Source organism: Cryptomeria japonica, chromosome 9, assembly GCF_030272615.1.
Source record: "Cryptomeria japonica chromosome 9, Sugi_1.0, whole genome shotgun sequence".
Lineage (NCBI taxonomy): Eukaryota > Viridiplantae > Streptophyta > Pinopsida > Cupressales > Cupressaceae > Cryptomeria > Cryptomeria japonica.
In genome coordinates this window covers 609570165-609585631 of record NC_081413.1, presented here as the reverse complement: position 1 = coordinate 609585631, position 15467 = coordinate 609570165, and the positions used below count along the sequence as shown (strand labels likewise).

At 40.4% G+C, this 15467-nt stretch overlaps 1 protein-coding gene across 5 annotated transcripts in view; it reads right to left on the bottom strand.

Annotated features, from left to right (window-relative positions):
* LOC131039063 (U1 snRNP-associated protein usp106) overlaps window positions 1–15467 on the bottom strand; it is a 90639-nt gene that overhangs the window by 2705 nt on the left and 72467 nt on the right. For all 5 annotated transcript variants that reach the window (XR_009358876.1, XM_057971812.2, XM_057971747.2 and 2 more), the window contains one exon: window positions 15378–15418. Coding sequence is in view for 2 of the 5 variants with exons in the window: in XM_057971812.2 (XP_057827795.1) it covers window positions 15378–15418 (41 nt within the window). In the remaining 3 variants the exon portion in view is untranslated. Of the gene's footprint in view, window positions 1–15377; window positions 15419–15467 lie in introns of those variants that run through there.

The window sequence follows — 15467 nt, the reverse complement described above, 5'->3', positions numbered from 1 at the left end:
CAGCACCCTGCAACCTGAAACTTAAACTCTGTATGCAAGTAAACTATTCGACAAAATGATGGTGAAGTAGGAAGTACAAAGTTGGGAAAAAATTGTAGGATTTACATGAATGTATAGCAGTGCATTTATTTTCCATCTTAATAGAAAATCGGATTCCAACAGAGAACACCATATTCCTGCAAGCATGTAAACTATTTGACATTATTACTCATTGGAAGGGCAGTGCAATTTTTTTTTGTAGCACCAGGCGTGGCCTCTTACAGTGGGAAGCAGAGAAGGGCAATTGCTTTAACCAATGAGAGATTATATGAGTCATTTACTAATGAGAAAAGAAAGCAGGAGACTATGGTGTGAAGTGCTCCAGAAAAGACATTATGACAGATCTCAACTCAGGCCCACAGCAAGGTAGCAGTCCATTTCAATAACAGTATATACAAAATTGCAGCATGGGTAGAGTCGAGTCCACCTTATTACATTTGAATATAATGCTCAAGAGAGAGACGACAGGATACTAATCAAATACATGTGGAACGTAGTGATGGCAAAAGGGAAACCATGTTCATAGCAGAAAACCCCTCTCACATTAATAGGGATATAAGGATGGGCAGTTTACAAGAAAATGGTTGTGATAAAGAATTATGACTGAAGTGTGGGACATGCATACAGGTAGTTATGGCAGTCAATGCTATGCCCTTAACTTATAGGTACATAGGGTTATAAGTAGTTGACTTGTGACTACCTTAACTCTTAATTAAGTTAAATAATCGTTAATATAGTCTTGTATATGTACTTAAGTCAGCAAGAGTGGCATCCAAAGCATAACTATGGTATATATAGGAGGTAGAAGTCATTATTATCAATCATTTTGAGTATTTTGTTGTTAAAAACTATTAGAGACATCCCTGTTGAGGTGGATTAGAAGTGGATTAGAAATTTAGAAGGTTACCCACTCAAAATAGCATATACTATCTAAAATTTGCAACATTTTTCCTATTCTATCATGCAAGTTGTTTCATTATAAGTGATATTTGAGTATGATCTTAGCACCATTAAGGCAAAAAAATAACAATTTTTTAAAATTTTGAATGTCATTTTGGGAAGCACAAATCTCTCTGATTTTGGCAAACTTTCCCCTAATTTTGAAAAGGTTTTTCAAAGACATTATGAATCAGATTGAGTATAGATTTGAGAGAATTTGAAGCATAATTCTAGCAGTTATTGCAGAATTAGGGTTTCCACAAAATTTGCTTCCAAGGCTGCAAATCAAAGAATTCTTTTCCTAAATTTCAAGGCTTGAACAAGGAGGAGTTCATCCGCAATCCCAATTTAGAAGAATTTAGAGTTGTTTTTAGTAAGTCATTTCAAAATTATAATTTCCACCAAAATCACTTTTAAGGATACAAATTAGCAAAAAATATTGGAGATTCTTTTTGAGTAATGAGATCTAATACCTTGGTAAGTTGGAATTTCATATTGATTGAATTATTTGTGTAATTTATTGCAAAATTACTTTGTTGCACCATGGTGGGGCTTCAACAAGAGGCAAGGGAAGGAATTCCATCACTCTTGGAAAGAGACTCCTAACAAAGAGGATCCATTAGTGGAAGAGATGGATACCATAACCATTGATATTATAAGGGAAGATATTTCATCAATGAAGACACATGATAGCCATGTCAGAAGTGATCAATACATTATCAAGGAATGTGGATTCACTTGTGAGTTATATGGAACCTAAGGGAGTGTTTTTATATCATAAGATTTGGGAAGAAAATGAAGGAGAGAGAGAAGAAAGGGAAAAGACAAAAAGGAGAAGCAGCAAAAGGAGGAGGAGAACAAGAAAATGAAAGGTAAATCAAGCCAATAAAACCTTTCCATGCATTATCACTACTTGAGGAAATTCAAAAAAAAAATGTTGCATCCCTAATGAGAATCTAGTCAAACCATTCAATCAAGTGCTAGTGTACCATCTACCACCCTTCATCTCTTCATTGAAGGTACACCAAAAGGTTAAGAGAAATGGGAGAACACATTCAACACCAACAAGAGGTAACAAGAGGTATCTCTAGTCTCAAGGAGAAAAAGGGAAGCAGATCAATGCAAAATTCTAACACACGATGCTACCTAAGCTAGATGCAAAGGAAAGTCCATTGTGGAGTATGAGTTGATTGTTTTGGCATGCACAAAGAAGATAAGGATTGGGACAATCACAAAGTACCTATTAAAATAGAGGCATTTTCCTGTCCAAGTTGCCAAATGGAAAGATGAAGATTTTATAAGAAAGCATCCACAATTTATCAACGTCAACATTGTGTGAGAATGGGGGCCATGCTATAGGTGCATAGGGTTATGAGTAGTCAATTTGTGGCTACTGTAACTCTTAATTAAGTTATAGAATCATTAATATAGTCTTATATAGGTACTATGTCAGCTTGGGTGGCATTGAAGACATAAGTATACTATATAGTAGAGGTTAGTTATTATCACAATATTGAGTATTGTGTTCTTGTTGAAGACCATTAGAGGTATCTGTTGACGTGTTTGAAATCGCATTGCTGCAAACTCCATACGGCCAACACAGAATAGAATAACCAGCTGAGTATCCTATCCTCTCTTGAGATAAGGAAGTCCCTAATGCTATTTTTTATATTTGATCAAAGGGGACAACCTCAAGGTTTCTTTTGTCAGGTCTTGACTGTGGGATTTCTCAGTGGTTTGATGTGTTTATGCTGGAAACACAAGGGGGGAATTACATTGGATGGGTAATTTATAGATAAGTTCCTTGGAACTTTTATAATCTTTCTATCAAATGATTTCGGTTAAGTTGATACTGCTTTTTAATGGGATTGCAGATTTTCTGGATAAAAAAGGGGAAAAAGGAGGGAAAGATAGGGAGAGAGAGAGATACATGAAATGTAAATTTTAACTAATATAGCAGTTTCATCAAATAGATGGAAGCCTCCAAATAACAAGACTAAGCATTACCAGCTACTCAAGCATAGTGTTTGCATAAATCTAGTGCAATCTTCAAAGGAAAATGAGATTTTTCATGTTATCAAGTACAACATCAGCACTTTTACATTCATAGTGAGTATTCAATAACTGAACTAAGCATGAAAGGTCCAGATTAACCATGCAGAGAGAAAGGCAATCAGCCGTTCCCCAATGGTGTGGACTGCGATGATTCTATCAGATGTTTGCTTGAAAATGCTATGTAAAGGAAATAAACATAACTGAAAGATTTCTAAATTAAGTGAAGAAGGAGACCATGCACTCACAAGGAAACTTGAAAACAATCTTAATCTTTGCATTAATTCCTGTAAATTTCGCCAAAGCTTTTGCAACAATCCAAGAACTTCTTACAAAATAAGGGAAACCAGTCCCCTTTAAATAGGCTTCAAAAAAGGATGAATGGCCCAGATCTAATCTAAACAAGTGGCCTAGATTCACCCATAAAACATGGCTGCCCATACCCATAAATGGGAGACGAATATCAGCAACCACCCCAAAAGGAACAATAACTACCCAAAAAGGTAATTATAGCAATTTCAGAAATAATCCAAAAAGGTGCCCATATAAAGTTTTACATTTTGTTGACTAAAAGTCAAATGACCCCAAAAGGAGCAATAACTACCCAAAAAGGTAATTATAGCAATTTCAGAAATAATCCAAAAAGGTGCCCATATAAAGTTTTACATTTTGTTGACTAAAAGTCAAATGTCACATTTTGGTGCAAAAGTGCACTTTTAAGATTTAGAGAGAAAAAAGCACTTTTTAGAAATCACTTTCTCTATTTCAGCCACACACTCCTTTTCTAGAAATTGATCTTCGCCATGCAAATATTCTTGCCACAGATCATGACTTGCTGCATGTTCCTCACGAACATATTCCTGGAACCTGATGCATAACTGGAATAGCAAACTGAATGGAGGCATAGGAGGATGACAAATTTTGTATTGCATGCCTTCGAGATACTGGTCTACGTGCTTTAAACCGTCCTTCCAGTTGGAGCAATTACGCTCAAAGCATAACATGTATGAATGGAACTGACCAACAAAACTCAAGTCTTTAGCGGAATAGGTAATCCTATCTGTTCCCAATCTTTCTTCCCAATCCGGCTGGATTGCATCATCGGACAAGTCGTTTTCCCATCCTGAAACCATTGATCGGAGGATTGTCTTACCTAGTTCTTGCATGTTTCCCAAAATCACCTCACATGCGTCATTTTCTTTGTCAATATTTTCTCTAGTGTCATTTTTCATGTTGATAGTCCAGTACCATTCCTTAAGAGTGCTGATGCTATGAGGATCTAGGATGGCGGACAATGTAGGAATCTGCGCGTGTCCAAAAAAGAGCCCTCATAAGGGGGAGAGTTGTGGCAGCCACTTCATGCATGTGGAGGGATTCCCTCTTTACCTCTAATAACTTGACTAGAGTGAGTTCTCGATGGTGGGCCATCTCTTTTACTTCCTCAAGGATTTGCTCCCCCCTTTTCTTGATGTCTTGTATCCATTCCCTGACGGCCCTTCCGGTGTCCCGTACTCCTTCAAATTCTGTTGTAGTCCTTTGCGCCAATGCCGTCGGGGGAGTATGGGATTCGAAGGTATTGTGTAGTGGCCTCAGGAGCTGATTGATGTATCCCTCGGCTTGCTCAGCACGAGCCCGATACATGTCATTTTCAGTTGTTATCTCTTCGAGCTGCCTGAGTATATTCTACACTGAATCCTTGAATTCTTCTTTTTCTTGCTCCTTAGTGGCTCGTCCAATGGGGACAGTTCTGATGCTATAATCTGCCAATGTAATCCGATTTGCTGGCTTGTCTACAGGCGGGGTGGCAATGTGAAGAGTGCGGTTCCTTGGCTCGTCTTTGGTCACTCTAGAATATGCCTTGGGCTTTTTCTTCCCCTTAGCTTTTGCTTGGTCTATGCGCGAGAAGATATCCTCTAGATCAATAGGTGGTTTGGTGCCAGCCTTGCGTTGGGCTCTGGCAATCAACCACTCTTGAGGCACTGTCTGGGCTGATGATAAGGTTAAGTCTGCATTCTGTTCTTTGACGTTTTCAGCCAACTCATCACAGATTCGCAGCTGCTCTGCTACTGGAGGGGTGGAAGAGGTGCAAAGTTCTTTGCTTGCAGCTGAATTTTCTCCTATTTCATTGAACAATTGTCTGGTATCTTCATGTGATGGTTGTTCTTCGGTCCTTTCGAGCTCATGAGTCTCATCTATCCTTTGCTCTCCTTCGACAATAGAGTCATCTTTGGCTGTATTGTGGAGCAGCAACTCGTGGTGGCTCTGTTGAGTGGGTGCATGCACTTTGACCCCCTGGATGGGTGGAATCTCTCCTTCCTCTATTTGGTTGCCCAGTTCGGTTGATTCAAGGGCTCTTAGCTCAGCTTCTAGCATGTCGGGCGCGAGGGAATCATTAGCTTCAAACGCATCAACGTCACTCTGGGAAGGCGGAGCAAGTATATAATCCAATTCTACTACATCGTTGGACGAACTGGGGTCCTTTGACGATGACGTGACCTCTGGTCTCCTTATAGGAATCTTCTCCCTTCTTGTTCTTTTGGACGTCTGAGTCCCTCTGCAAGCCTTAGCTTTCTTTCTCTTCTAAGGTTTCTCAATTTCTTCCCTAGGTGGACTGGACATTCCCTCATCTTCGGAGGACTGAGAATCAAGGCTACCCATTAGGTGGTAGGTGAATTGGACTCCTTCGTAAATTAGCCTCTCAATCTGTTGATGTAACCATTGATCTGTGTACCTTGCTGGGGCTGCCATGACTACCTCGAAATCAGTGATTGGGTCCTGGGACCAATCAACGCCTGGCAAGAGATGCCTTACTGCTTCAAATTCTTGGACTTGGAGGCAATTCCCTGAATTTGTGAGCTAATCTAGGACCCGATGGTATTCAAAGAGTCGCACTTGCTGCACACTCAGCCTAGAATACTCACGTCTTCGGACCTCGTAGTCAACAGAGCAATTCTTCCAATAGTCTTCAACTAATTCCTTTGCTCTGTACCGCCTGCCATAGGCTCTCTTTGCCAGATTATCGTGATCTAAATATTTTATCGGAAAATGGTCCTGTAGACCATAAGAGGCCAGCTCTGCGAGGGATTCCTTTGCTAGGGTAGGGGTCTTCAGGTGGACATCATGGTTGCCTATGATCATGGGGAATGCGAATCCAACCTGCTTGCTTTCTCCGAGTAAGATGGCCGCCGGACGTGACTACCTTGCGACCTCCATAAGAATTATTTTGTCGATTCGGTACCGTGGAAGTCAGAGAGGGGCACCATCAAAGCCTGCTATTCGGATATAGGAGAACCTTGGGAATTGAATGAACCAAGCTCCATACCTCTATACTAGAATAGTAGCTTGCTCTGAGAGCCTTATGTGTAATCCTCCCTGCATTAGCCTGACCAAGCGCATTGTGAAGGCGTCATTGACGCGCTCATATTGGCCAACTGCATAAGCTGGGCTGCTCTTTTCCCTCTGGCCAATATCTTGGTAGTGCAGCTGCGGGTAACAATCATAGACCTTCACCTGGCCAGGCCCATTCCCGATTTCACCTTTCATTATCAAACCTGGCAGCGGCTAGTTCTTGGCAAACATGTAGACCAAGTAAGAGGTCATAGTGAAGGATTTCTTCGTTTCAAGCTCTATCAACTGGGTGTGGATGTTGTTGCTTATGATCTGGGCCCAGTCAAATTTAGACTTCCCAGCGAACACTTGCTCTGTGAAATAGAACATCCACTCTTCAAAGTAGTTGGATTTAGAAAGTCCCATAACTCGGTTGAGTAATGTGACCATATCCCCATGCTCGTTCTGAAAATCACTTCTTGGGGTCTTTTTCACAATTCTGGCGCTTGGAAGCCTTCTCTCCTTGTACCACTCTTCGTTGATCAGTGCTTTGCATCGAGCCGGATTCATATGCCCCTTGTGCTTCATCTATGGTTGTGGCTGTAGGATTGTTTGGGCAGGGAATGTCGAATGCGTCGCCGATAGCCTCAGGAGTGAAGTTGGCGATGGTCATGTTTTCAAGGAGCACCAATCTGGAATTTGGCTGATAGTGTTGGGCGACCTCTACCACTAACTCATAGTTTTGTACTGCTGGAGGAAATCCTGCCGCTTGGGCGATGCCACTTTCCACCATCTGTCTAGGCTTGCCGTAGGCGTTAGGGGAGAAGACCCGATTCCTGAAGTCCTGGATGTCAATATGGCCTAGGTCGGTATCACCGATATTGTCCCAGACGCTCTGCACTTTTGACTCCCTCAATCCTCCTCTTTGATACTGGTATTTCATCCTTTCAACTTTGCGTGGGATATCTGATTTGGATGCTCGCGATGTCTCGACTACAGCGGGTGTCTTTGATGATTCTACCGCTGATTTAGGCATTTATCTTGCACAGTCGGACGCAGATTACAAAGCGATACACAAAGAAGTAAGGCGGGTTAGATAGAGAATACTCCAGCATTCAAGGATTAATTCAAAATTGAGATTGGGCATGGAGCGACATTTCTAGCTAAAAGCTTGATTGATTTTAAACCAAAGTATTCATGAAGCTTTTGATTGCGAATTTATACTTAAGCATTTTGGATTTATTTTCAATAGGGACAAAGCTTGAAAAATTTTCCTTAGTTTGAAAAATGCAATTTCTAGTTAAATCTTAGGAGCAAATTCTAGTTTTGATTGCTTTGCACAACATTTTCAAGCGAAAAAGATGCAGATTTCGAAAATTCAAGCATTCTAATCAGTTTTGCATAGGCGTCCATTTGATTAATAAGCATTTCAGATGATTACGAGAGACAAAATGCACTTACCTGACAAAAACGGATGGCGAGGAATTGCCCAACCTTGTTGCGTAAAGACAAATGGACAATTCTGCAAAGTTTTGAATTCCAACGGTTATCTTCTTGATTCAAATTTTCACGATTGCTGTTTGAAAGGAATTTATCATTTTTAAACGGCTTTTACCTTGGGTAACTAGCAATCTGAACTTGAATGATTAATGGTTTGCAACGTTTTACCTTGAATGCAAATTGTGCGAAATTGGCTCTTTTTCCCTTTCAAAATCGGACGTGATCTCTCTTTACATGAAATGCGGCAGCATGGAGGGGGTTTTACAAATTTGAATGGCGTTTTACCTTGAATGCAATGCTTGAGCGCTATCACACAACCTTAGATCTAGGCAACTCTCGGGAGGAATGGAGGATTTTTCAACTTCGAATTCTTTATGTTGCTTCTTCGCGTTGCAGTTTGAAGTTTTATGGCAAATCTCAGAGCTTAGGGCACTGTTTTGCAAATTTTAAACTGCATTTTCTCTTCCAACTTCAGACCCTTTGACGAATATGGAGGCCCTTCCAAAACCTATACTTCGCATTTGCCCGGCCTACGTGAACTTTGGAGCTATTTCATCCTTCGCGATTTTCGCGTCCTTTGGCGATTTCAGAGTTTTGAGAAGTTCTACAAACTTTAAATTGCATTATTCTAACCCTAAGGGTGGACTTCAGACCATATAGACGCCTCCTTCTGCGATTTTCAAAACTTCGGACCATTTGGCATGTTTTGCAAATTCGCGGTTTCTAACCTTCTAGCGAATTTTGGAGCGCTTAGACGTTTTGCGAAGTGAAGACATTTTCAGAGCATTTAATACTTTTCGCAAATTTATAGCAAACTTCGGACCCTCTCATGCTTTTGTAATTTTCGGATGCTTAGCCCTATTTTCGCAAATTCGACGAATTTCGGACTTCGAACGCCTTTTTGCATAAAAAAACTTCGGACCTCTAGGCCAATCTCGTAAATTCCGGAGTGTTTAGGTGTTTTCGCAACTTTATCTTTTTTTTAAAAAAAAACTTCGGACCAAAAGGCACGTTTCGCAAGTTTGAAGATTTTCGGAGTTTAAGCACACTTTTGCAACTTAAAAAAAACTTCGGACCTTTTGCCCATTCTTGCAAACTTTGGACCCCCCATCGCTTTTTACAACTTCATCATATTCTCCAATTTAGCCCCCAGGGTCCGAAATTGGTGTCTTAAGTGAAATTTCGGACAATTTGGGGGTTTTTGCAACTCTTCCAAATATTAAATTTCGGCCCCATGGTCCGAAATTGAAGTTTTAGGCGAAATTCGGAGCTCTTGGGGTCTCTTACAAACCTTTTAAGCATTTTCAGACCTTTAAACAGTTTTGGGAAATTTCGAATTTTGAAATTTTTGCCCTAGGGTCTGAAATTCGGCCCCTTGGGCGAGTTTGGCAATTTCTTTAACCTTTTGAAGTTTTACCACTTGGCCTCTGGGTCCGAAATTCGGCCCATAAGGCAATTCTAGCAACTTCTTGAAATTTCGGACCCTTTGCCAATTTTCGCCAGATTTCACAAATTTTGGATTTTGTATCAGTTTTGGAATGAAAGTCCAAAATTGTACTCCTAGAGCGATGTTGGCGATTTAACTTTCTCCTCGAGAAGCGCAAGCTTGGGCACTTGGGCAAGTTCTGCAACCCTGGCACTTGGCCAGGAAATTCGCTCCTTCACCAACAGGCGAAAATCATCACAAACATCGCGGAGACAAACCTTATGCAATCTACCTCATCGCTCTTGTGTGAAAAACGGCGACTTTGGGTCCTCGTGCGACCTTTAGACGCACTGCTCTTGCTTGGCAGGCTTCGCCAATTTCTATCACCTTACACCTATCCAAGGCGATTTTCAAAACTTCGTTCAAACTCTTGGCATTCGCGCCCGAGGGCTAGACTAGCCTGATGGATTCATCGGCTCTTTTCTTTGACATCATCACTTTACGGACCAGTCGCGGACTCGCTCGAAAAGACGCGAGACACTCTGCGCGAAACTCAACAAGGAGAGAACGAAAGGCTCAAAAACAAGAAGGGGGACCCTGTCGGCGACAGCGAGCGTGTGCAACGCACAATAGTATCCCCCTTGAACTAGATAAGAAGGTTGCCCCCTCAAAGTGGCATATTGTCATTAAGATATGTTACTGGGTATGCCACTTGGAGGTCTTGATCCCATGCCAAATAGAAGCAGCTATGGGTCCTACGATGGAAGCGGCCTTGGTATGCTCAAGATCTCAGACAGGCACCCTAGGCATTCCCAAGCCACTGCTGAGCGACCCCGAGGGCCAACCAAATCCAAGGGCAAAAATGTTCCTAATACCTGATTTTGCAATTATGCAATAAATTTGTGAAAATGGCATTGCCATGAAGGTTTGTGTTGTTTCTAAGGTCTTAATTTGGGCTTGGCGATGGGGGATTTGTCCCTCAAACCCACCCTATATCATCACAAAAGTGTTGCCCCTCGACCTCGCCTTGTATCGCAACAAAGGTGTTGCCCCTCGACCCCCACAAGGGGCGCTGCCCCTCAACTCTATCATGCCCACACTCTTCACCAACATGACCCTAGCCATTACATATTCATAGTCACTATCCTGAAATCAGAAAATTGTTTGACTCTGTAATACTTCACAATTTTCTGCATATTCGATCAGACACATCTCATTATTTATTAAGCAGCAAGCTTTGACCTCATTATTTATTAAGCAATGGTCTTGTTAATATTTGAAATGGCAATCGTAATCCCAATACAGCGGCAATCCATATATGGAGGTAATAACACAAACAATGATAGATGCTGACATTAACACAAGTTGTTAACCCATAATCAGATGCGGTGGTGAGCAAAATAGATTAGTTAAGGCAAAAGGTGTGATGGACAAAGAGACAAAAGGTCGCAGTTAAGTTTCTGGAAGAGACACCAACTTTCAATGAAGTTTTTCCACCAAAATGACATGACTCCCCAACAATAAGAAGAATATATAAGAATAGGGGAGGAGATGGTAGAAGGGCATGGCATCACACTTGAGAATCATCAATCAGCAAATCACACATCAGAAAATCAATCAACCATCAAAGCATTAGGAAATCATTCAAGCAGACCAGTCCATTCGGGAGATCGAATTACACAGGAAGACAGCAGCATTGGACCATTGAGAAGGATCAGATCAGGGTACTTAAATAAGAATCAAATCATTATTTCTGCAGTATCAATATCATTATCTGCCAACTCAATTGTGGTATACATATTTACATTTTGCTTAAACATAGTGAATGATGTTTAAGTGTATGTCATGTTTGATTGTCATATATATACCAATGCTGCCTATACACTATAGATGATGACTAAATATGTGTATATGATAGTAGATATGCCTGATTGTCTGAAATCCATTTTGTTGGAAGGGCCTGGGGTGTAAGCAAAAGGGGTTTGAGAGTGCTAAGTAAGTAGGTCATCCTAGAGTTGACCATATTGGCTCCTAGGACTAGAGAGCACTTACATAGAAGAGTTGAGGAACCCACTTATGACCCCCGCCCAACTCCGCAAAATGGCACCTATCTTTAGGGAGATGAGGCATTGATAGGGAAAGCAAGTACAAGCCGCTAAGCAAGCAAGAGAGATGTTGTAGACATCCACTCTTGGGCTTAGTGTAAAAATGGCTTTGGGTGGACCCATCATGTCTCTTCCTCCAAACCCTAATATGCTTGTATAATATTACTAATGGTATATGAATATGTTGTGATTTTGTCTAACCCTAGTAATTAAATAAACATATATTGTATATGTTTCTTATGTTATGATTGCAAGATTCAAATCCAAGAATCACGTTATTCAAAGAGATATTTTACTTGCTAAGATGTAACCCTAACCCTAATTTGTCATGAAGGTGATTCTAGGGCAATTTAGGAAGGGGTCATTAAGGTCTCCGCTCCCAACCCCCACTAGTTATTGGGATCTCTTGTCACATGAGAAATTTGATTACAATGAACAGGTCTAAGAGTGGAGATCAAAACTCACGAGTTAGACAATCAATTATCTTTATGACAATCAGAAGTATCATACGATCAAAAGATTTAATGTCATGTTATTATTATTATTATTATAAAATATAATATGATATGATATATCAAATGTATTTGCAATTTTGTATATTTCAGAGAAAATTTTGCATACATACATAATTTGTATAGCTGTACCCAAACATAGCCGTACTAAAGGGAGAAAAATCTATCGTACCGGCAAAGATCATCGGGACAAAGATCACTTATAGTCTTAGCCCACCATTTAGGCCGGAGAGTAGAAGAGCCAACATCAAGTGCAGGAGGAATAATTGGAACAAGATCTCGAGCAAGTTCAACAAGAGGAAGATTAATATCATCCGAAGGAAATTCAAGTAGTGCATCATTAAATTTAGAATCTGCATCATCCCTCCCATTAGGTGAACCAAATGGAAGACGTTCACCCAAATTAGTAGCCTTCAAAGGCCAATCCTCATAATTTTGCTCAAACGAGGAAAGCTAAAAAGGTCCTCATTCTTCATCAAAGACAACATCACGACTGAAGATAAGATGATCAGTGTCTACATCAATCAACCTGTAAGCCTTGTGGTTGTCACTGTACCCTATGAATATAAGTTTTTGTCTCTTGGAATCCAACTTGGAGCGCTTGGCATCTGGTATCCAAACATGTGCTAAAGAGCCAAAGACTTTCAGATAATTGATCCTAGGTTTGCGACCAATCCTGGCTTCCTCGGGAGTCTTCCCCTTAACAGCTTGTGTGGGAGATCGATTAAGGAGATAGACTTTGATGTCTACTGCTTCCGCCCAATATTTCTTGGGAAAATTCTTGTGTTCCAACATTGACCTAGCCATTTCAGTGATAGTGCAGTTGAGACGTTCTACAACGTCGTTCTGCTAAGGAGTGTAAGGTGTGGTTAACTGGCGTTTGATGTCGTGTGTATCACAAAAGGTGGAGAAAGTAGTGGAACAAAACTCCCCCCCCCCATTATCTAATCTAAGAGTGACTATGGGACAGCCTGACTCTTTTTCTACTAAGGCCTTAAACTTTTGAAATACAGTAAACACATTTGTTTTTTGTCTAAGAAAGTACACCCACATTTTACAACTAAAATCAACAACAAAAAGAAAGAAATACCTGGAACCGGTAACAAAAGGTGTATTCATTGGACCACATACATCAGTATGAACCAACTACAATACCTTTGAGGCTCGCCATGAGTCACCATCCTTAAATGGTGTCTTGTGCTCCTTCCCAGCCTTGAATGGTGTCACCATTCTGAGTCTGAATCTCAAGTAAGCCAAGAACAAGATCCTCCCAAACAAGCTAAGCAAGGTAGTGAATGTTCTGGTGGTCGTACTGCTAATGTCGGAGACTACTGATAGAAGATGATTTAGTTGCAAAGGCATGCTCAAGTGATTCACCTGTATCCACAAGTTTGTATAGACCATGATCCTCAATGCCAACAACCACAGTAGGACGAGTCACACACTCAACAATCGAACACTTGTGTAAACTGAATACCACATCAAGCTGAGGAGAGTGTCGCAAAATCTGGCTTACGGAGAGGTGTAGTTCCATACTAGGAACGTAGTATACATTGAGGAAAATGAGATTGCTCCCACCAGACTGTATCTGAATGTTGCCCTTGCCGACAACAGTATACTCTTCACCTCCTCCAAAAATGACTGAATCAATGAAAGGTGAGAAGTCTGTGAACCAATCACGTCGATGAGTGAAGTGTCGAGAAGCACCGGAGTCTATATACCAAGCAAAAGATTTCAGATGATCTACAGGATGCTTCACCATTAAAGCGTAAAATGCAGATTCTTTTTGCTTTGAATGCTCTGCGAAATTGGCCTTAGGCTGAGACCCTCCTTTCTTCCGCTGTTCGGAATCTATCCGATTCTGACAACCTTTTATCAAGTGGCCATATTTGTGACAATAGTTACACTGAACTTTCTTCTTCTTCGAGCTATCCTGAGACTGACTGGGGCCTTTCTGCTGAGATGATTGAGATTTGCCTTTATCCTTGTGAAAGGATTTGGTTGCGAAGGCTTCTTTAGTGGAGGACAAAGTGGCACTACTACCAAACTGTTGTTTCGAACAGTCCTGCTGTAGAAGTTCGGTGCACAACTCTGGAAATTTTAAGTCAACATTCGTTGAAGTCCTTAATCTCGAATGTCCTTAATCTTTGTGAGATGCTCCTCTAAGGACATACACTCATCCATCATGATAGAAAATAGCTAGTTCTTCAGGAAGAAAGCTCGGCTCTTATCTAATGTCTCATGGAGATCCTTCAAAATAGCCCAGATCTCTGCAGCTGTCTTGCCAATTGGTACTTGCGGCATCTGATCATCAGTAACTGAAATCTTGATAAGCACAACCGCTTCCCGGTTGCACTCGTCAAACTTATCCTGATCTTGTATAGCTGTAGCAGGTCGAGTCTCTTTACCCAGAAAAAGATCATCAAGGCAGCGATATTCAAAGATTGTCATCATCCGTTGCTTCAATCCAGAGGTGATTGCATGTGTGTGGTTTGTTGTGCAAATGTTTTTGTAGTGAAACATGGAGACACAATCCATATGTTTGGGGGCTCATCCACATGTTTCTTACATATCAAGGGCAAGTTCCCTGATTACATTTGTCTTTTACGGTTTACCCCATCCTCACTAATTTTAATGCCCCATAAATATTTTAATGAAAATGGATCCAACCCATCCCGCAAACTCATCCCCCAAACTCTAAATAAGAAACAATTTTATTTTACAAAATGGAACTGAGATGAGAAGCACTAAGTTGCAGCAGGCAAGAAAAGTCAACCAAGAGAGAACATTTAGAGCACGTGTAAAAGGTTAAAAATTTTAAGTCATGATTTCCCTCTTGTTTTGCATTTGTTCAATCATTCTGTTCCATTCTTTGAACAGAATGAGCAATCCTGAAGATAGACTTTCTATTTGGTGAATCAAGGGAACAGGTAGGGAAACTGCACAGATGAAGTTAGTTTAGTTAGTAGTGCCTCCCAATATGAGTGCTCTTAAATGTTCTAAAAATTGGTAAGGGGCCACCTAAACCATCTAAAACCTTCAGTCAAAGCAAGACCATTGTTGACAAAAACAATGCAAGAGATGTAGAGGAATACATTATTATATATTAATATTATCCCAAGTTTCCTATCAATTTTGAAAGAGCTACACCAGAGCTAATGTTTGTCTCAAAGTGGTGAAGGGTTCTAATAAATCATTATTTCACTGTCACCCCTTAGTCCAGATAAAATGTTTATTGTCCTAAAAACTTGTGTTCAAATTTCCTGTCATTTTATTACCTGTCCCTGGAATTGCATATCGAAAATTTAATCATTTTCATTTATATTATTACAATATGGATCATATTAATTTGTCCAGTGTACTCTTTTGAAAAGAAGAATCAATTTATACAAGCTCAAGAGGATTGGAATTATATCAGGACCAGGAAAAATACATACTAATTAAAAAAACATAAAAAGTGGGAAGTCTAGCCATTACCTTTCATCATCTAGAAGTTTGCGGGCTTTATTTCTTTCCTCCTGCCAAATGGGACAAATATTGACAATCAGAACAGTAGTCATTTGAACC